The sequence below is a fragment of the Gobius niger genome (genome assembly GCF_951799975.1).
Source record: "Gobius niger genome assembly, chromosome: 19".
Lineage (NCBI taxonomy): Eukaryota > Metazoa > Chordata > Actinopteri > Gobiiformes > Gobiidae > Gobius > Gobius niger.
In genome coordinates this window covers 25,247,323-25,270,827 of record NC_136870.1, presented here as the reverse complement: position 1 = coordinate 25,270,827, position 23,505 = coordinate 25,247,323, and the positions used below count along the sequence as shown (strand labels likewise).

The 23,505-nt window shown below is 39.6% G+C and overlaps 1 protein-coding gene across 1 annotated transcript in view; it reads left to right on the top strand.

The window, feature by feature from the left end:
• The window catches only part of cpxm2 (carboxypeptidase X (M14 family), member 2), a 60,312-nt gene that overhangs the window by 4,410 nt on the left and 32,397 nt on the right, over positions 1-23,505 (top strand). The window contains exon 2 of the mRNA XM_079577149.1: positions 20,907-21,002. Within this exon, the coding sequence (XP_079433275.1) occupies positions 20,907-21,002 (96 nt within the window). The remainder of the gene's footprint in view (positions 1-20,906; positions 21,003-23,505) is intronic.

Here is a 23,505-nt window from a genome sequence, read left to right as displayed (position 1 = left end):
TTCTACTGCAACTACTTCTACTGCAGCTACTTCTACTGCAGCTAATTCTACTGCAGCTACTTCTACTTCTACTGCAACTGCTGCTTCTTCTACTGCTGGAACCTGCTGTTCCGACACTGAGTCTGGTGAACATAACATCACCTACATTTCTGTAGAATCGGTACATCCGTGAGCAAACAGGAAGTGGCGTAAACCAATCAGCAAAGGGTCAGCGTGTGCTGTTGAAGCGGTGCTATTGAGCAGGAGAACAGGTGAATCCTCCAAGCGACTCCACCACAGCTGTTTCCATAAACAGTTGAGCTCGTTGAGCTAGCTAGCTAGCTTCAGGTTAAACAGCGTAAAAGTGAAATAACTCCTTCCCACGAGTGCCGCATATCGGTGTTTACTTCCAGGGAAAAGTGCCGGGTTAGTCCTGTTGTGTTGTGATTCTGTGCTGATGTTGTGTCGTTGAGCCTGACGCAGATCCTCACAGCAGAGAGAGGCTCACTCTGAGATGAGTCTTCAGTGACCGACTAATAACCCACATAAAATAGTCCCGGGAGTCTGGCATATTTAGTCAGTTTAGTAAATGTTATAAATGTTACGTTTGTGGGACCCTGGTATAAGCGGATTAAAGAATCGGAGCCGCATTAAACGGTTATAATGACTCCGCGTCGTGCATTATAACCGTCTAACGCACGGCTCTGAGTTGTTTAATCCTTACTTAAAGCTGCAGACCCGGAGGTGACGCAGATCCACAGTGATAGTGCGCCCTCTGCTGGAAAACTGGATCTAGACTGATCAGCTTTCGGGAAGGTTGATGTTGATCTTCTTAAAACATTTTTTCTAATGAATGAATTTGGAAAGTGGAACTAGATGCTTCTGTTGATCGATAAACAATGTCAAAAAGCAGACAAATTGCTTGTTATTTTTGTTCCTAAACGATCCTAAACCAGCCCGACCCTAATCTAAGCTCTCTCTCTATAGTAGCACTTTATATGTTGATTGTCATGTCTGTCTGTGCTGTTTTTATTAGGTCTGACACTTCCTTTGCAATCCAAGCTCCTAACGCATAAATAAAGTTAATTTGAATGCACCGTTATATCTCATTTAAACTGTACTTTTGCTCTTAAACCTGAAATCTTCCGCGGCGTCGCTTTAAAGCTGATCTGACCCTCGATGCTTTAAAGACTTAACACCTCGTAATCCGCTCAAAGTCCCCGGACAGTGTTTCGTTTTCCCAGTTCAAACGTCGTCCGAATTATCTGAGCGCGAATCAAAGGCACATTCTTGAAATAGCAAAAACATCTGAAAGTGTTTAGACGTTTCTCTTCGAGGGACAAGCCAAATCCTCTGAGCTCCGAGCCATCGGGGAGAAAACGTGTATGTAGGTCAATAATGGAGAGTCGGACCACCGCCAAGGCACTGACCCCGTGATGACCCCTGATTCTGCACTTTGATAGTACAGTTTTTGAGGTGTTTTTGTCGAGAAATCATTACTTTTACTCTACTTTTGAAAGATAAATATAATACTTTCCACTCCACCACATTTCGATAAAAGTTCTAAAGCAAAAGGTAAATGTGTTTGGTTCATTTGAAAAGTCTTAAAATGCACAATCCAGAACAGTAGGTGGCGCCACCAAGGGCCGCTGGCTGCTCTGCTTCGAGACCGCGACAACATTACAGTAGTACCTCCAAATAGCCACTAGTATCCCATTAGATAGCATTGCACTTTAGACACGTTTAAACAACTTTAAAGGGGCAATTTATACTCACTACTGCCACCTCAGGTCATACATGTAACTGCACATGCTGTATTCCTCGTGCATGACGGATATTTGGACCTGAAGTAACGCCTTTTTGAGTGACAGAGCAGGATTGTAGAGACAGTTGTGGGGAACAGGTCTGAGCTCATTCTACACATGAGGACAGGGATGGGTTCAAGAAGCGCCGATTTTCATCACTGCCAAAACACCAAGGGCCGAACCTCACCATTGTAGCTCAAAGTAAAGAAACATTTCCTGCAAATGCCAAGGTTTTCCATTATATACGACATTTTGGGATGTTTGGCCAGGAAACGTAAAGGAATAGGCCACCGTTTTTACATACTGAGATATGTTCTTACCTTAGCTTTGACGAGTTCTTTAGGACCTGTCTGATCTTCCCCCGTGCCTTCAGTCACGTAAACACAGCGCAGACGGCGTTAGCATTTAGCCTCTCCCCCTCTCCTCTATAGCTCCAAAACAGGTCAAGATAGAAGCTACCGAGCTCTTCCACGTTTTCCCTATTTAAATATGGTTACGTGAAGTGTTCCACTACAAAGTATAATTACACAAAATTAAACAATGTGGATTTTCTAAGCGGATAAAAGGGGGAACTATATTGTAAGGCGTAAGAATACCAGGAGTAATTTGGCATCCGCACAGTAAAGTGAAGATTACTGCGCAGGTCCTAAAGAACTAACTCGTCAAAGCTCAGGTATACATATCTCAGTATGTAAAAACGGTGTCCTATTCCTTTAAGAAATACTGACAGAATTTCCCGCTTTCAGAGTATACTGCAACAGTTATTTGCTCTCTTGCTTGTACAACAATATTTCTCAAAATCACCTTGTGGGCCAGAGGTTCTGTGCTGGAGGGCCGGATTTGGCCCCCGGTCCTGACGTTGCCTCCCCCTGCATTATTACATGACTGGAACAGGCTCCGTGACCAGACTAACTCCCTGTGTGGAATGAACAGGTGTTGTACGGCAGAGCAGGCAACAGATTTTACACCTCCTCCAACTGTGGCGCCAAATTTATGGAGACCATATTGTGTCAAAAACATTTGTCTGTGTGTAATCAGATTTGTGCGTGCGTAACCAGATGCGTGCGTGTGTAACCAGATGCGTCTGTGCGTAACCAGATGCGTGCGTGTGTAAACGGATGTGTGCGTGTGTAACCAGATGCGTCTGTGCGTAACCAGATGCGTCTGTGCGTAACCAGATGCGTGCGTGTGTAACCGGATGCGTGCGTGTGTAAACGGATGTGTGCGTGTGTAACCGGATGCGTGCGTGTGTAAACGGATGTGTGCGTGCGTAATCAGATGTGTGCGTGCGTATTTTTTTTTTGCGTGCGTAAAATTATATTTGCATGTGTAATAAAACAATGTGTGCGTAAATTTCCATGTTGTAAAACAAGATCAACGGAAAATGTCAAAGTCCTACGCACAAGTCTCTCTTTTACACACAACACTTTTGACACTGTCCTGCCTTGTCGAAGTTACAAGCGTAACCTAGGCTGTGTGTGTGCGTAATAAAATGCATGCGTGTGTAATCCGATTTGTGCGTGTGTAATCCGATTTGTGCGTGTGTAATAAGATGCGTGCGTAATAAAATGCGTGCGTGCGTAATAAAATGCATGCGTGTGTAATCAGATGTGTGTGTGTGTAATAAAATGCGTGTGTGCGTAATAAAATGTGTGTGTGCGTAATCAAATGCGTGCGTAATTTTTTTTTGCAACCATAAATGAACAAACAATGTGTCTGTAAATTGTCCAAGTTGTGAAAAAAACTAACCCTGAAAATTTTTTAAAAAAAAAGGTCCTATGCACAAGTTTCTCTTTTACACAAAAGTCTCTTTTTTTTACGCACGAGTCTCTTTTTTTTACGCACGAGTCTCTGTTTTACGCACAAATCTTTTTGACACAGTCCTGCCATGTCCGAGATTTGTGCGTAAATTTTTGCCGCCCACAGTTTTGACTGCCAGGCTGGTTCTTACCTGAGCAGAGAAGGGTTTGGCTTGTTCCCATTGGCTGCAAACCAATCAACTTTACTGGCTGTCCAAACTTCAGGGTGGAGATCAGTAGCATTTCTATTAAAATATAGGAATACGCCGATTGGAGTAAAACGTAGCGTTTTATTTTGTAGCACCGATCGGCGTTAGCCGTAAAAAGCGGCGTTTATTTTGAAAAACGGCGTTTTGAACGCCGGCCGATAGTGGCGAATTATGCCAGCTTTGGCTCGCCATCATAGATCGCCATAAGCTGCACGAGGACGACGACGGTGGCGCTATGGCATCTTCTTCTACAGTAAGTGAGCCAGTTTAAGCTGTTTTCTAAATTATAATGGTAGTCATCGTCACTTGCTAAATAATCTCCCGCTACTTTTGTTATCCTTGAGCAATGCAAGCGAGCGTGAGCAACATTTTTTCATGCTAACACATGCTTTTATGCATTGTTGGCTAATGCTACAACCCTGTCTTTATAATTGACAGAAAGAGATAACACCATTGATTTGTGAGTACAGTAGGACGTTTAAATGCAAAACCAAAATAAATAGAAACCGCGATTTGGTCTGTTAGCCATGTCATGTCAGAGCATTAGCATAGTTAGTTTATTGCAAAGTGTATACATGTCGTCAGACGGTTCCGCCAAATATACGTGAATAATGTAACGTGTATTTGATATAGTACATTTAAGAAAGTGTTTCGTTATGGTTGATGTGAGGATTTGGAAGAGCGTTACGTTTTAGCAATGTGGATACAATTAATTAAGGTGAAGGTTAAGGTTAAGAAAATGAGATAAGTCAAGCTATAATAATTTTTATCTTTCAAATCATTACCAAGTATAGGGAGGATCGCTGTAATATTTTATTTCCGTGATTTTCATCGGATGTTCTGGTGACTGTTGGGCAAACAGATGATTTTTCCGAGCTTGAAGAGCTGTTTATTTAAATCACAGATCTTTTATAGCACCGTTCTTTTCACAGATGCAGTGCTCTGTGAACGATGCTTTGACCCACAATAGAACAATTAATTTCTATATTTAATGCATTTGCGTTGCCAACCAGTGCCTCAGACGTGACGATACAGCGATCGCCCTCATACAAAATTAACATAAATAATAATCACAATGAGCTCTGTATTGGAATGGATAAAATTACATCTTGATGTGTAGAACTGTATGTGTCTTTTACAGAATAAGGAGAAAAATGTGGAAGAAGTGGCCAAGAACTTAATATCCCTAATTCAGAAGACTTTGGAACCTACACGTGAACCAAGTTCTTCCAATGTAGCAGTACATCTGCCCATCCCAGCTCCAAGTGTAGCATCAGAAAGGCAGAGGTAATGTATGCAAACTCATTTAAATACTGGTTCCCACACAACCTGATTGTTGCCAACAAGCAGAAGATTATAACATGCTGCATGTTGCCCTGTATTCAAAGCTTTTCCTGCAATCCATAATTGTATATATTTTTAAGAGTGATTCTGAAAATAAATTTATCACTGACAAATGCACTAAGACAATCAAGAGCTATACACTCTATAATTATAGAAAAATATAGACAATAATATACATGTATTTCAAATGCTACATGTGATTCAGCTATTCTCTAAACTCTAAATATGTTCAGTTCATTATAGTTAGCGGGTTTAACTCGCCATCCCCAACGTATAGACTCCATTTACTTAGATATTTGATAATTACATGTGCTCAATTATGAAGGCTGTTTTATTTTTGTGTTTTTCAGGTCCTTTCCTGGCTTTTTTAAAGGAAAGCGAAGGTTTGTTCCAGGGCCTAAAAAAACGACCAGACACCTGAACTTTCAGGTTTACCTCCTGGCCACTCCAGCTAATGTAACGCCTAAGGCAGTTGAGGACTTGACACATTCTCAGGCAGGATTAGGCCTGAAGGTCATTAGTTTGGATGAAGATGCTTCACATCAACAGGTTGGGACAATAGCATTTTTTAACTGATCCTTGTAATATATAAGTATTACAATGATGTTTTAAGGGCACTTAATGTATTCAAATAGCCTACAATTACAGATAAGAACTGTCAAATACATAATTGTACACATCTGATTTTTGAGCCAAAAAATGTTTGCACTGGTGATTTGATTTTGTTATTTTCTATTTTAGATTTCTCAAGAGCTGATTATGGAATTCCCCAAGCTACAGAGCTTAAAAGGCTCATGGATGTTTTATAAGGCAATAGGTAAATCAAAATATGTGTATGACTATTTTTTTTATTTATTATTACCTAACGTAAAAGTAAAGACAATTAATTAAGACAAATAATATTTTATTATCTCACAGTGGTCTTGTTCGCAACACCTATGTTTTAAAGGAATAGACCACCGTTTTTACATACTGAGATATGTTCTTACCTTAGCTTTGACGAGTTCTTTAGGACCTGTCTGATCTTCACCCGTGCCTTCAGTCACGTAAACACAGCGCAGACGGCGTTAGCATTTAGCCTCTCCCCCTCTCCACTATAGCTCCAAAACAGGTCAAGATAGAAGCTACCAAGCTCTTCCACGTTTTCCCTATTTAAATATGGTTACGTGAAGTGTTCCACTACAAAGTATAATTACACAAAATTAAACAATGTGGATTTTCTAAGCGGATAAAAGGGGAACTATATTGTAGGCGTAATAATACCAGGAGTAGTTCGAAATCTGCGCAGTAATCTTCACTTTACTGTGCGGATGCCAAACTACTCCTGGTATTATTACGCCTTACAATATAGTTCCCCCTTTTATCCGCTTAGAAAATCCACATTGTTTAATTTTGTGTAATTATACTTTGTAGTGGAACACTTCACGTAACCATATTTAAATAGGGAAAACGTGGAAGAGCTTGGCAGCTTCTATCTTGACCTGTTTTGGAGCTATAGAGGAGAGAGGGAGAGGCTAAATGCTAACGGCCGTCTGCGCTGTGTTTACGTGACTGAAGGCACGGGGGAAGATCAGACAGGTCCTAAAGAACTCGTCAAAGCTAAGGTAAGAACATATCTCAGTATGTAAAAACAGTGGCCTATTCCTTTAAGTAAAGAGAGTATTGTTGAGGCACATGGCTTTTGTCAATATAAATTACATTTATATTCTGTTTTAGGAGGAGGGGGCCAACGAAAGCTGACAGTTTTAAGCCCCCAAGCGGATGGTTATACAACACCATACCTTAAGAGAGCATCAAATGGAGGGAAGATCACATTATACATTGCACCAATACAGGGAGAATTGGATCTAAGTCCTCTTGAAAAAAATGCAGCGGAATTTAGTAAAATGCCTAAAGCAACTTGCGAAATCTGCCAGGAAACCATGCCCTTACATCTTTTGCCTCTCCATGCAGTGAGTTGCGAAAGCAAAGAAATCGACGTGAGTAAATGTTGATCCTTTGGAAATCAATATGGTTCGTTCTTTGGTTTAAACCTTTTCGATGAAATAAAAAGTTACAGAGGGGTAATACTGTCATCTGTAATTCCGTTATAAGAAAATTATGGAAATACTAACATAATAAATCACAAAGTGCAGCCTACATAATATAAAGATAGGCACATCCTCTCTGTCCCTGGCTGGGCAGAGGCTGGCTCATTACGCTACAGGTCTTCCTTTGGAGTGCTCACAAAACATTTTGGCTCACTGCTGGTCTATTCTTGTGCTTTGAATTAAACTGCGCACACATCGCTGTTTCATAGTTTGATGATATCTGGTGATTTTGGGTCAGAGCTAGTGAGTCAGCTCATTGATCAAATTGATGATTTGCAACAGCAACAGTCCTCAGGCGGTGCTCCCTCCTTTTGTTGGAATTACTTGTTCTACATACTCCTTTTCACATTAATAGAGTCTCAAGGAGCATTCCCAAGGTGCTAAAGTACCCCCTAGCTCCTTCCCGTGATGGGGCACATCTTTTGTTGAATTGTATGAATGAAAAGGACTTTAGATTTTAAAAAGTCATTTGCATCAAATGTACACACAATTATTACTGACACTAAAGCAGTCAACTGATGTGACAAAGTTTGTATTGTATGAATATACAATTTCTATTATTTTGATAAAACATAATGATACATATTTTTGTTGCTTCTCTTTAGATTTTCACAATTATTTTTTAAATCTTTGCTTGTTTATGTTTGAAGTTTGAAGTTGAGTGTGTCGATGTTGATGAAAAACCCACTGCAAAAATCCTCACACCTCAAACAACATCCAAAGAAGTGAACTCCACAAACTCAACATCCAAAGTAAGTCAGATTGTTTTCTTATACATTTAAAAAGTAAATAAATACTATTTCATTTAAGTGGGAGCACTTGCTTAACAGTTGATGTCTCTTTATAGAAAGTGGCGTGCCCTATGTGTGACCAGCTATTCGATTTGGATAAAGTGGAGTTTCATGCAAGTTTTTGTGTTGAGAAGTAAGGTGTATTTTGTGTATATTCACTGTTATGGTTGTGTATTAACAATACAATTTTTTGCTGTACAATTTCTCAAATCTCTTGTAGCATCTGCGGTGATGATGACAATAAGGCACAAGGTTCGGATAAGATTGTTGCGTCAACCTCAAGCACTTCAGCAAACTGGAAAAATGTTAAAGATCCAAAAAGGGCCATTTCACTTTTTAATAAAGAACTACTGAAGAGTAAGAGCTCAAAGCCAGCAAATCACTTTACTTTCGACTTAAGAACTGGCCCAGAGGAACAGGATCGGTCCTATGTGAGCTTCTATAAAGGCAACGGTGTGGAGTGGGCATCTCCACTAATGTGTAACATTGCAGGTGTGTCAGATAAAAGTAAAATAGAATTTAGATTGTGTTTTTTTTTACTGTCATATTGCTCTGCTTATGTAGGTGATGCAGCAGTGGGACTGGGTGTCAATAGGCATGTTATGTCTACATTAATGCACAAACTGAGAAGTGGATTCCACATCAATGTTGGTACGCATGTTCTTTTTGGGTTATATGCAAAATAAATTGCTATTGTTTGTAAATGTATCATTTAATCTTCATTAGGACATGGTCCAGTTACAAAGATATTTGATGGCCAAAGCGACCATTTGGTTCCATCAAATTCGGCAATGATGCTCGAGGGTGAACTGTTTCTCATGGCGGGAAGAATGCTGGGCCATTGTTTCCTGTACGGAGGGCCTGGTTTCCCTGGTCTGAGTCCTGCTATAAAGCATGTACTGTCTGGTGGCTCCATTGAAACTGCCACTGTAGTAGTTGAGGACTGTCCAGACTTGGATCTGAGAGATACTATTGATCTAGTAAGAACCTATCTTTTGTGGTGTTACTTTTATGAAGTTTTGCATTTGTCTCATATTTACTTGTGTTGTCTCCAATGTGTAGCTGAAGAAAACTGACCTTAAAGAAGAGGAACGGAAAAGCCTGGTTAATCTCTGTCTTGCTTGGGATTTGCCTCTTCCCACTAAAGACAACATTAAATGGCTCCATGAGAAGCTCCTCCTTCATGCGGTAGTGTCACTGAAGTAGAAGTAGTAGTCACTGAAGCCTGACCTTTGTTCTGATGGTCAGGTCATATTTTATGATAAAGGCAAATTCAATGGTAAAATTAATTGACCAGGAAAGACGTACAGAATGTACAAAACACTCTAATGCCTGTTTGCTTTTTTCGATTTCATTTCGCATTATACTATTGCAAGCAACACCAAACATGCACCAAATTACCAAAAGGTTAGGAACCTCTGCTCTAAAACACAGCCCTTATATGTTGGTTAATTGGTTAAAACATTCAGTATGTTACATGTTTGAAATGTTTGTTAGCCACATAAAAATCCACAAGGTTAGAAACTCAACATGTGGCTATCCTGTCAATGTATGGATAGGAGTGAACAGTTTTCATCTGTGTAGCGGAATGGCAGTACATGAGCAGTTTGTCATTTCTGACAAACACATCACCAACATTAATCAATTAGCTATAAAATTACTACTGCGATACAAAATAAATGAACTCACACTATTACACTGAACTTACGAGCCCTCTAATCTTTTTTTAGGTTTTAGGTCGGGCATCCAAGCAAATAAAACAGATTCGAAAAGGGCTGAAAGAAACCGGCATCTGGCCTGTACTTTGTGAGAGAGATGATGTGGCGAAATTGTTTTTCCCATCAGAAGCTGATGCAGAGATCACAGCAGAGGTTTTTTTTTATAATTGTTTACTTTAATTGCAACTATTCATATATTTAAATCCATCTCCCTCTTTTTTTCTAGATGATACTTTCGCCGATTCAATGGCCAAGTCCAAGCATAGATGACTCGGATGACGAAGACGACTGCTCTGCTGATGAGATAAGTCGTACCTGTGACTATTTAAAGACTTACGTTAATCAAGGTATTTTTAATCAAGACCTCTGAATTAAGACCTCTGACCTTTCCATTTAATGCAACTTTTTTGTTCCAACAGCTTCTTCAGAAAAAAGGAAAAATCTTCTCAAGTTCTGGGTGGGCTGGGAAGTCCCTCAAACTCGGCTTACTGTGAAAGTCCAACAAGGCCAGTTTCCTAGATCCATGACGTGCATGGACACCATAAAGTTACCTTCACACTACAAAACCTACCAAGATTTTGAAGAAGACTTGGATGCGGTCATTGCAACCTGCGACACCGGCTTTGGATTACCTTGAGTATTAACTATTAACGTATATTGAGGGTTCTATGTTTTAAAGTTAGTTTTACATGTTTGACCAAAAAGCCAACTGTCAAATTCATCGATTCACATTGTTGTACAATCTAATGTTGGTCATTATCAAAGTCATTGTTGAACCTCATATCCCAATTATGCGTTTGCCTCAGAATAGCCAGATAGCCAAATAGTTCTGACAAGTCAAATACAAATAAAATGTTCCACTGGTTATATTTTTTGCATTTGTACCCATATCTTTGTGCCTAATACAGGAGTCAGCAACCTTCAAAATCTTTGAAACTTTGTTTATAGCATTGCAAGCAAGTCAACAAATTTGTCACAACATTTTGGCTTAAATGTAGAGATGGCCCGATTCTAGTTACATGGTTTATTTCCAATGGCAAATGTTACATTAGGGTCAGTCTCTCACATTTCACAGAAAAAAATAAAAGTTAACTTTTACACATGACTTTTCATACTTAAAGGGACTAGATGCAAGTTGGCCATTTTACACTCACTACTGCCACCTGAGGTCTAACGCATAAATGCAACTTCTATATTAAGCTTGTGCATGGCGGCACTTCGACCCGAAGTAACACCTTTGAGTGACAGTGCAGGATTTTAGAGGCAGTTGTGGTGAACAGGTCTGAGCTCCATTCTACACATTAGGAAATGGCTGGAACATGTAGGAGGAGGAAGAACACTTAATTTTAACATTTTTAAACTCCATATAGTCCCTTTAACACTGGAGAGATATCTTAAAAGAGATGGCCCAGAGGCTTAAAAAGCTGAAATTGGCCAGGGGTAGGCAACTTGTACACAAAATATATCAAGAACAGGGATACAGATTAAAAAAAAACGTGTACAAAACTGGTTCTCAAACTGAGGTATATAAAGCACCGGTGCTTCTTGGACTTCTATAGGATGTACTAGGGGTCATCTGAAATTTCAGACCTCATTTGAATAACCAATTTAATTTATGCTTTACTGAGTGGTTTCTTTTAATTTGTCATTTTTAGGCTTTCTTCAGTTATGATCTAGTGTTTTTTTTATCTAGTCCAGGTTGTATTCGGAAGGTTGAACTTTTGAGGTGGTACATCAAAAGTTTGAGAACCAGTAGCCTACAAGGTACAGTAAATATGCATACATTATAACTAATCTGCAATATATATCTTATGTTGCACTAACAATGTGCTCCACATATTCAACAGTGGCTAGGTAAAGGTCAGTTCCATAACTATCTGAAGGAGTGAGAGGGTCTAGTGTCTGTTTGAGTAGGTCCATTTCCTGTTCAGTGAGGGGATTCAGGAGAATGGGAACTTGTACTCCAGAGTCTGAGGTACTAAAAAATCCACTTGACTCCCACTCTATCTCCGGTATATGCAAGTCCTACATAATAGATAAAAGTTACATAAAATTATCTGCCATTCAATGTGTAAACATTGATACATACATCTGACATTGGAGGCTCTGGAACAGGACACTGCATTTCTCCCATCTGCCACAGTTGATTGGGTGACAGGTTTTGCTCAGTTCTCATTGGGTGGTTGTCCCATCCCTCACGAAACACATCAAGAGACCTTTGCAGTCGTGGCAGAAAAATATAATGGCAACAGAAGAGGTGAATCTGGTTGGAAATGTCAAGATGTCCCCAATCTTCCAATGCATGAAGAACGTTGTAGTAGACATTTGTCACTGCCATGTCCACAATCTCTCGATTCTATATAAAAAAATAAGAAAAAGGAAAGTAATAGGCAGTTGGTCTTAATACAATAAGGTCATTGAAAAACAATATAAATGTGTCCCACAAACTGTTCATTTACAGAATGTTGTTTTGACACTGTTTTGGACTGGGGGCTCAGCCTGAATACAACCGCTGGAGGAAAAATGGTTTGGAACCACTGGTCTAAAACATACTTTATTACCATCATTTACACTATATAACATCAACATAAGTACAAATCCAAATAAAATGACTTTCCGAATCAAAACTTGGTCAGTAAAGCTGAGAATGTTTAACAAATGTATTAGGCAATGTCAGCGAGGAAATTATTTGTTGGATATATATACATTTTGCTTTGCTTTGAAAAAACACCTCTCAAAAAAATATCACTTCCCTGTTCTATACTACACATTTGTTTATTAAGATGTGTGTAAACTACACCAACAAGATATAGAATGTATTGATTATAAACTAATTTGTTATCAACACTGCACACAGCTAAACACTAAAACAAAAATAATATATTGATAGACCCCGGAGGCCAATAGAGATAAATATAGCGTCCAAAAAAGTTTTGTTTTTACCTTTGATTGTGCACACTCTTGCCTGAAATAAAACTGCCAACTCCGGTCCCACGAGCTGAAAACATGAGACGAGCGACTGCAACATTCTCCACACCTTGATCCGCTCGAACTCTGAGTCCAAAAACATGCAATTTATTTTTTTAATCATCCCTAATATTCTAGTTTGTAAATAACATCTCACTCACAAAATCATATTATCAATGTGCCTATTCAAAGTGAAAAAAAAAAAATATATATATATATATATATATATAGCAAAATACCTTAGTGGGAAGCCAAAGTTGTCCACTGACTCCTGGAAAAATGCCAGTGTTGTTTCTGAGCGATTGTTATTGGCAACTCCAAGATACATGATCTGAAACATATTGTTTAAGTATGTAAATTTCAATTTTTTACGGCAACTACTTTATGCATTTAATGTAATGTCAATAAGGGCTGTTTCTCAATTACTGTAGGGGCAGACTATGAACACACTCACTACATGATATATCGATTTAATTGTTTTTGCTATGGTTTACTTGCCCTCGTTTTTAATATTTAAGATTTGTTAATGCATTATGGGCCAAACCTACAAAAAATACATTTTTTGACTGCAAAATCTACATAATGGATAGAGCCAGGTCAAAACGTACGAGTTCAGCTAGTTCCAAAGATTGCATTTGGATAGAAATGTGAAGATCTTAAATGTAAATAATCCGTCAATGTTTCTTTTTTTAAATCATTTTTGAGTCCATTTTTGGTTACAAAGCTCAATAAATGAGTCTAATAAATCAAATAAATTATGAGAATGTAGTTTCCACTTTAGATGCAGATATCCTCAGAGTGTAGGGCTGGACAATATTTTAAAAAATCCTCAGCTCAAACAAAATGAAATGCTTTCCAGCAGTTTACTTTAACTAACTAACAAAAGGGAGTCTATCATTGTTTCATCCAAAATCTTGGTTCCGTTTCTGCCAAAGACATGGCTGTAAACCTGACTATTATGAAGTCCAACGTAGAGATTGCAATTTCAATTACATTTCAATTAATTGCCCAGCCCTTTGAGTTTGTTTCAATTGCTCAGATAAATTTGTGGAGCAAAACTTTTTCTTTTTTTCAGTGAAATAAGAAAACAGTTCATGTGTATGTAAATTATGCCCTTTCTTTGAGTCCAGGTGAAAGCACATATAAACCTGCACCATTTTCCCTTAAGGCTCACACAAAGCACACCTTTCTTGAATACCCATCGATGCCCCCAAAGATGACCATATTGTATCTGTAAAAGACAAAAACCACAAATGTCATGCCTCGAAATGTACATTTAAAAATATTCATTGATCCCACCTGATCAGTTTATGGTTTGTGTCAATGTGGACAAGGCTTTTGGGACACGGGACAGAGTAAGCGCGTCTAACAGTGCACCTCAATGAAGAGAGTCTCTGCATAACTCCAAGCGTGTCTACTCTGTGGAGAGAAGCACGGACACGTTCCCACTGAACGAGGTGTCCCCTAGATTTAAGGGCACCTTTCACTAACCTGTACCCGCTGTCTGGCATCGTTTTTTTTATATCTGCCACCAAGCTGTCTAACTCCTGGTCCGATATTGTACTGTACAGGGCAGTAACAGACAAGTGGTTTTCGGCCATTCTGCGGTGGATTGTTGATCTCGACACCCCTAACAGACTTGCAATGGCTGTGCTCGATAATGGAATGTCGAGCAAATACTTTAAATATTCAGGATCAATGTCCAATTTGGGCCGGCCTCTTCCAACAGCTTCAAACTGGACTACAAAGATTTGTTCAGCATCTCTTGCTTCTCGCACCAATCTGCACAGTTCGGCAAGTGTGTTCACAATACTGTTGTCAACGTCAAAAGCGTCGGACATTGCACTCAGGAGAACAAGGTCCTGTGTGCAGATGAAATCCAGCCGGTCCAAATCCAACGGTCTGTGGTCCATCACATTCTGGAGCCGAGTCAAAAGCCTTTCCAGGATGAAATTTTGAGGACTCTATGAAAAATAATAGAAAAAACATACAACCAATTAGCTAACATGTTCATAATGTCTTACTTTGCGTACATCCCCCCAAAAAATGTAATTGTGCTTTAGGAAGTTTTGTGCATGTGTGGATCCTTCAGTAATCATGCGTCTTAATTTTACTGATATAGAGGTTGTGCATGTGATGTCATAAAAAAATTAAACACATGACAATTTTATCACAGTAAAAGGACCAAATAGTCAGTCACGTTTCTCTATGCTGATTTTCACCAGATGTAAATAACAGTGGGCAAACAGCAGGTTTATTCAGTCGTGCAGTGGAAGGGAAGAAATGCTGTTTGCAGACATTGTTTTGGCCCACCATAGAACTATTATTTATTTAGTACATTCATGTTGCCAACTAAAGCCTCAGCCGTGACAACATTGCTATCACTTCTTTGTTATTCATTGATTTCCCTCTCAAATTGCATTGTTGAAGGTTATATTTGCGTTTCGATTTCAAACATGTATGCTTCTAACCTGGAGGGCGGGCCTGCTCAAAGGGGCGCCAGGAATTGCAATATCTTGGCTTGGGGTGTGTTTGGCTGCAGGTGAATATGAACATTATATTGGTCAAGAAGTAAACACGTCGCAACTGTAGAGGTTGCCAATATTAGTCCATCAACACACACACAATTGATATAGCATAGGATCAATCGAGTCTTTTGATAGGCTAACAGGCTAATACAACGACCTCCACAATGGCGACGTGTTTTCTTTTTGACATTGGATTGGAATTAACTTAACTATGAAAGCTCGACTCTGCACACCACACTCAACTAATCAAAACCAAACTACTTTTTAGGGACACTTGTTAATGTAGGCTAAACCTGAACTTAACCTAAACCGATGACATAATAGTCACAAACACTTTTTTTTTTTTTTTCAAATTAAACCAACTAGCTGAACTATCATTAATCCTCGATAACTTTACTTACTGTGTCCGTGTGTGAAGCGAGCGAAGAAGCCATGGTAGTCGCGGGATGCACGTCTTCAAAGTAGTAGCATGGGGCGAGTCTGTTTTCAGTCTTTGAACTTTGAACGCGTGTGTTATTCTTCTTCTTTCAGGGTAATGGCGGGCTGCTAGCTAAACTAAAGCGCACGCCGCCACCTACCGTATCGGGTGTGTTACTCTATGCCTTTAACAATATATATTCTGGATATCAATCCAGATTCACCTAAAAAAGACAACAAAGCCACAGTTTTTGGATTCCCTCCCCTCCTGCAACGCATGTGATGGAAAGCAAGAGCCATCCATAGACATACCACCAATCACCTACTACGATCCATTGCGCAGATTTCCAAGCTAACTGCTGCCATCTGCTGGCCACTTAGTGACCCGATCTCTGTCACAATAAATAAACTTAATGTACATATATTTTTAATCAAACCAACATACATATGTATATATACATACATTTGAGTCGCCTTGAGCTATTACATTTCAAGCTTCAATCTGAATGTACGATTATTATGGTTTTAGTGACATCAACCAGCCTGGCAGTCAAAACTGTGGGCGGCAAAAATTTACGCACACATCTCGGACATGGCAGGACTGTGTCAAAAAGATTTGTGCGTAAAACAGAGACTCGTGCGTAAAAAAAAGAGACTCGTGCGTAAAAAAAAGAGACTCGTGCGTAAAAAAGAGACTTTTGTGTAAAAGAGAAACTTGTGCATAGGACCTTTTTTTTAATTTTTTTTTCAGGGTTAGTTTTTTTCACAACTTGGACAATTTACAGACACATTGTTTGTTCATTTATGGTTGCAAAAAAAAATTACGCACGCATTTGATTACGCACACACACATTTTATTACGCACACACGCATTTTATTACACACACACACATCTGATTACACACGCATGCATTTTATTACGCACGCACGCATTTTATTACGCACGCATCTTATTACACACGCACAAATCGGATTACACACGCACACATCTGATTACACACGCATGCATTTTATTACGCACACACACAGCCTAGGTTACGCTTGTAACTTCGACAAGGCAGGACAGTGTCAAAAGTGTTGTGTGTAAAAGAGAGACTTGTGCGTAGGACTTTGACATTTTCCGTTGATCTTGTTTTACAACATGGAAATTTACGCACACATTGTTTTATTACACATGCAAATATAATTTTACGCACGCAAAAAAAAAATACGCACGCACACATCTGATTACGCACGCACACATCCGTTTACACACGCACACATCCGTTTACACACGCACGCATCTGGTTACGCACAGACGCATCTGGTTACACACGCACGCATCTGGTTACACACGCACAAATCTGATTACACACAGACAAATGTTTTTGACACAATATGGTCTCCATACAAATTCAAAAATCAAATGCAGTACAGGCATTTCACCTGTAGAGGCGCCACTCTGACATTTTTAGGCAGGAAGTTTATCTATTTACTTACTTGCACTAAATTGCAAAAAATATGCCCAGGATGTGTAGACAAGACTATTGGACACTCATTTATACAGTTTATCAGAAAAAAAAGTGGATTTGAGGGTAAGTTTTCCTTTAACTTCTTAACCCCAAGCAAATTTTCTCCAGTTCAGCTTTACCCAAATCTTTTCGTCACTTTATTCTCACTTTTTTGTCATTTTTTCTCACTTTTTGTAATTTTTTAAAATCACTTTTTAGTTACATTTTTGTCAGATTTTTGTCATTTTTTTGGTCACTTGTTGTCAGATTTTCGTTGCTTTTTGTTGCGTTTTTGTGACTTCTTCATTCTCGTTTTCATCTCATTTTACTTCGCCATTTTGACACTTTTTTCAACAAGCTTTTGAGATTTGGTTTGGTTCAGGTGGGGGCTAAGAGGTTAAAGCCTGGTTACTAATTTTCCGAAACTTTCTACAGCTCGATATTCCAATATATATTTTCGTAGGAAACATTGTAGAAATCTTGTAAACTAATGAGGGCCGCATTATGATTGACAGGCCGTTAGCATCAGAGCTAATGGCGCGGTGAAGATCCCGCCCTTATGCCCTTTTAAGGAATATGCCCCGTCACAGCTGGGTAGGAGGAGTCTGTAAATCCACCATAGATTCAAAACAAACATAGTTATTATGGAAAACAGGGAGGAGTGAGGAGGAGCTGTCTATTATTTTTCACGGTCTATGATGCAATAAAAGAGGAACACAAAAAGTGACTAAAACTAGATAAAAACAGAGGAAACCGCAACAAAATCATGACAAAAAAGCACTTAAAAAGAGACACCATTATGTATAACTCTACTGTTTCCAGAAAAGGGGAGTTTAAAGCTGCTGTAGCAAAGACAGAGACAATATCACACGGCTAAAGCCCTGAAAAAGGACCTTTATTGAATGGTTAAGAGTTAAAAGTTTCTTGGTGGAGTTTCAGTTTCCTAATCTAACCACATGTGAGCGCCGGGACCAGACCTGCTTTTCCGCATCGACTCAATCATCTGTTACTCGTTATTTTCCCCAACTTTAGTTTATCTTTGATGCAAGGCCACTGTGAGAGGAAGGTTCTTTTTGTTTTCTTTCCGTCCAATAGCCGGTGAGAGCGATTTGCACGTGTAAACCTCTGGCGACCGCAGACCCAGCTCCAGATCTCGAGGCCGGAGGGTTTTATCAGAGGCGGTCGAAGCACCTGATTACTTGAGGAAACATACAGATACTACAATGTATTTAAAGTCCAATTTGGTGAAATAAGCAAGACGTACATTTGCCCATGTGTTTTGTTCATTTTAAAGGCCTTGTAATGCCCACCCCAGAGCAGCAGGTGGCGCTGTGCACGTGCGTTTCCATCAGAGTGTGGGCGGCGGTTTCCTTAATGGAACAATTGCAGCATTTCCCCTGCAGAGGGCAGACTGTGCGACCACGAAACGTTAGGAAACATGTCCTCATCTTGAACACTGGTTTGCCGCAGGGTTGTGTCCTCGGCCCTGTTTTATACTCACTCTCTTTACTCAAGGTTTGTTCACATCGTGTTGTCCAATTTTTCTGTTTTTGAAGCCACTGATTTGAAATGATTTGTATTTTGAACTTCGTAAACTGCCTGACCAAATAAAGAGATCAGCTGACGACCTGAACATCCTGGTTATTCCACACATTTGGGCAATTCATCAACATTAAATCAAAATAACAATCTCAATAATCGCCGTGGGACTTTTTAATCCTCAGGTTTAGCCTTTTTCTGTATTTCTTTGGCAGAAACGGCGCCTAATTTGGGAATTTGGATGAGGCAATGGAACATTTTTTATGTGTTTAATGAAACTGGAGGAGCACATTTTGTTTTTGAGCTTTGAGGTTTGTATAAAGATGTGTCTACATTCATAAATCAGCCTATGAAATCCAACTGATCAATATGAGATCAATAGGAGAAAAAGAATCATGATTTATTGCCTGTTGTCCAGCTCTACCATCCATGGATTTCTTCCATCAGAACTTTAGCTCCGAAATCTTTGGATTTTTCTATCAACGTGTCAAAATGCTTAAATAAACTTGATATTTGTGCATTATTTTTTGTTCAATAAACAATTGGTTACCCATTAATTAAGTTTTTGAACTGTAAAACATACATTTGAGTGATGTCACACTTCAGACCCGTACCCGTCGTGTGAGGACGATTTCGTCAGGTCAAACCATTAAACAACTTTCCTACATTCAGCTTAATGCTCTTAATAAACGGTGGGACAAACTGAAATGATTTTGTCAGTGACCGATCCTGTACGAGGAGTGGGCGGAGCCTGTGTTTGACACAGAGCTGCTTTAAACAGAACAGGCCTAAATTACAGACTTTTAAAACAAAATAATATTATAATACTGCACACACTTGGTGAATATACGCAAGATGGAAACACACATGGAATCAGTCTATTCCATTTCCAAAAGCTCTACTTTAAATCACAACCACAAACTCAAACACTGTCCTCTTAACACATGGAGAAAAACTCATTTTTGCAGGTTTTTTAAATTACGTAACTAGACACTCTAATACAACTTGTGTGATTTTGGCAGCTCTGTGATGAACAGAAGTGAAACGTTAGGAAACATGCCCTCATCTTGAACACTGGTTTGCCGCAGGGTTGTGTCCTCGGCCCTGTCTTATACTCACTCTCTTCACTCACGTCTAAACCAAACTTCAATCGAAGGTTTGTTCACATCGTGTTGTCCAATTTTTTTAACTAGACACTCTAGTACAACTTATGTGTGATTTTGGCAACTTTGTGATGAACAGAAGTGAAATAAATGACGATCAAAGACTTGTGAAAAGTCACATCTGGACATTTATATATATTATTGCATTTCTTTTCTTCTTTTTTAGTCCGTGGGCGCGCGGTATTGCGTAGTGAACAGCTGTAAAGACAACACTTCTCTCTCGCTCTCTGGAGCGTTTGTCAAAGCAGAGCAGCTTCACATGGAAAGATCAAAACAGTTGAGATTTTAACATTTCTCTGAGTTTTTAAATGGTTAAAATCGGTCCAAGGACGACTGAAAAACATCCTGTTAAAGTCTTCAATCCATGTTGACCTTGAAAATTGAAAATGAGATATTTAGGCATTTCCCTCTTCCCAGAACATTAGTGTCTGTCCAGAGAGGATGAGAGAGGAGAGTGTTTCATAAAACACACAATATCTCTGAAAGAAAAAAAAATGTAATTTTGATCAAAACTTGCCTCTGTTTAGCTTAGATTTCTCAGGAACCGAGACTCGTAGAATTAAACTGTTTTCCCCTACGGAGAGCTTAGAGTCTCACCTTTCAAACGAGCCATAGCATGTGTCCATAGATATAACATAGAATACGCTGTGGTGCTACAAATATCATGAAAACTGGTCTGGATTGTTGGCACTCAACAGATAAATCCCAAAAACAGTGCGGCCTCAATGTGTTAAAACCCTGGTAATTTCTTGGAGACTCTCCTGTGATAGATATTTCAGTGTGTAACTATCAAATCAGATGTTTCTTTACATCTGTCTGTAAAGAAACAGCCTTCAGTTGTGTTCATTTCCTCTTCATTTCCATTAATTCCCATCGCAGCCCCTTTCAGGAGGCTGAACCCCGCTGAGAATCTTTGGGATGTGCTGGAGAATCAATACAAGATGTTGGTTAAATTTACACAGGAGCTTTCAACGCTGCAGAAGCTTTTTGAAACAGAGAGTTGTAATCCAAGCTAAAGTGTAAATCTGTGTGGATACTAATGAAACGTATCCCCTTATATGTTGCAGTGACCAAAAACAAGCCGGAGAAGCTGAAGAAGAACCCACTGAAGAGTCCGAACAGTGTTTCAGACGGAGACGCCCGGATGCAGTCAGCAACTGAAGGTGAGATTATTCACTTTACTCTATGTTCTGGAGAGCTGGCGTACCATCACGGGGCCGCCACGTGTCACTGCAGATTGAGAAGCGCTGTGTGAACGGCTCCAGCTGCGTTGTGGATTTGTCGCTGATGTGACTTGGCTCTCGCTGCTTCCTTTAGTTTTAATGGACACCAGTGACTCTGTGGACTCTTCACGTCTGACTGAAATACCCACCGCCCGAGCTCGTCTTCCTGTCGTGAAAACGCCCCGTGCAGCTCACGATGTTGGCAGCACAAACAGTCACAGGAAGATCTTTCCGAAAACGCAGAATTGGCTCGGAATTCACTTTGTTTCGAGGCAATATGATGATAGAAATCAAATTGTGATGTGATATCCCTGTGATATTTGATTATAGCGTCAATACTTTATTCTCTCTGGGCACAAATACAGACACTCTCCCTGTTCCTCCCTGTGGCCTCAGTCACGCTCTGAGTAAGTGACTGGCCGATTTAACCGATCACATGGAGAAGTGTGGCCTCTCAGTTGAAGAAGACAGCTTTACATGAACTGCCTGACCTTCCAGAAGTCTCCGAGAAGTCTCCAGGAGGTCTCGGTGAAAACGAAATGGTTCAATTTCTTCATCACCTGTGACTTGAAACAGCCCGAACCTGCTCGTTTTCACTGAGAACATCTGGAGACTCGCCTTATCTCCAGGGGACGTTTCGGAGACATCGAGTCTCCGACTAGTGTCTGGGCTGGTGAGAAAGGCCTTTAAAGGAACAGGCCACGTTTTTCCCCCTACTGAGAAATGATCTTACCTGAGCTTAGGCGAGTTGATGCGTACCTGTCTGGTCTTTACGTGTGCGCCCAATCATGCAAAAAGACTGAAGGTGTTGTTAGCATTTAGCATTTAGCCACTCCTCCTCTATGGGGCCAAATGGGGGTGAAGTTAGAAGCAACCAAGTTTTTCCATGTTTTCCTATATAAATATGGTTAAACAAGTTTTTACAAGATCCGAGTCTAGTTTCACAAAGTTTAACATGTCAATTTTCTAAGCGGATAAAAAGGGAACTATATTGTGAGGCGTAATAACACCTCAGGAGTTCTTCGACATCCGTGCAGTAAAGTATGGTTTGGTCCCATAGAGGAGTTAAGGAAAGGCTAAACATCTTACAGGTACGCATCAACTCGTCTAAGCTCAGGTAAGAACATATCTCACTGTGGAACGATTCAGTGTCACAATCATTTTCCACCTAGACTCAAGCTGGACGTGGCCAATCCGTCTCACGCTCCCTGAACCACTCGTTCACAATGTGAGCTCGATGAATCCTCGCAGAGGTGGGAGACTCGGGTCACATGACTTGACTCGAGTCAGACTCGAGTCGCAATTTTCGGGACTTGAGACTTATTTGACCAAAGCTCCAGAAAGACTTGACTTGGGACTTGCTGTTTGTGACTTGAGACGACAGAAATCTTGGGGCTTTTTCGGTTTTTAAGATGTTCTCACGAAAGTTACAGAATTTAGAGGTTATTTTCCACAGCCACACAGAGCCCAGTGACAGCAGGACTGAAGGCCATACAGCAGGGGTGAATCCGAGTATACAGGGGCTGGGGCATTACAGAGGAACCACTGACAGATAAACTGACAGAAACTAACATAAATAAAAATATTATTTTAGATTTATATTTCAGACCGCATGGAAAAGCAACTCATGTTTAACCTCTTAACTCCCACCTGAACCGAGAGGATCTTTTTCCTCACGTCATCAGATTGTTTTTCCATCATTTTTTTGTTGGGTATTCAACTCATTTTTGTAACTTTTTTGTCAATTTTTTGTCAATTTTTTGTCAATTTTTTGTCACATTTTGAACAGTTTTTTGTCAAATTTTGTCAATTTTTTGTCATTTTTTCGTAACTTTTTTTATCACATTTTTGTAATAATTTTTTTGTCACATTTGTCAGTTTTTTGTAATTTTTTTGACACATTTTTTGTCATTTTTTTCATAAATTTTTTCGTCACTTTTTTGTCAATGTTTTCTCACTTTTTTTGTCACATTTCCATCATTGTTTTGTCTCAGTTTTGTTGCTATTTTCACAGCTTTTTTTCCAGAAGCTTTTGGACTGGGGTAAAGCCAAACTGGAGAAAATGTGCTCGGTTCAGGTGGGAGTTAAGGGGTTAAAGGACTTTGTTTCCATTTTTTTATTCAAGTAGCCCCACCTTCCTTAAAATGCTGTCCCAGTAATTTTGTACATAGATTGCTAAAATTGCTAAATCATGTATTAAACACATTTTGAAAAGAAGAATTAGGCTCAACACTGATGTTTGTGACTTGAGGTGACTTGCCGGCTAAAGAACGACTTGACTTGACAAAAGCGATGACTCGACTTGACTTGACCCCATGACCCCATGACCAATTGACTTGGACTTACTTGGGAGTTTGTCCTTCACGACTTGGACTTGACTCGAGACTTGCATTTAGAGACTTACTTCCACCTCTGAATCCTTGTCATCTTGGAATATCAAGGA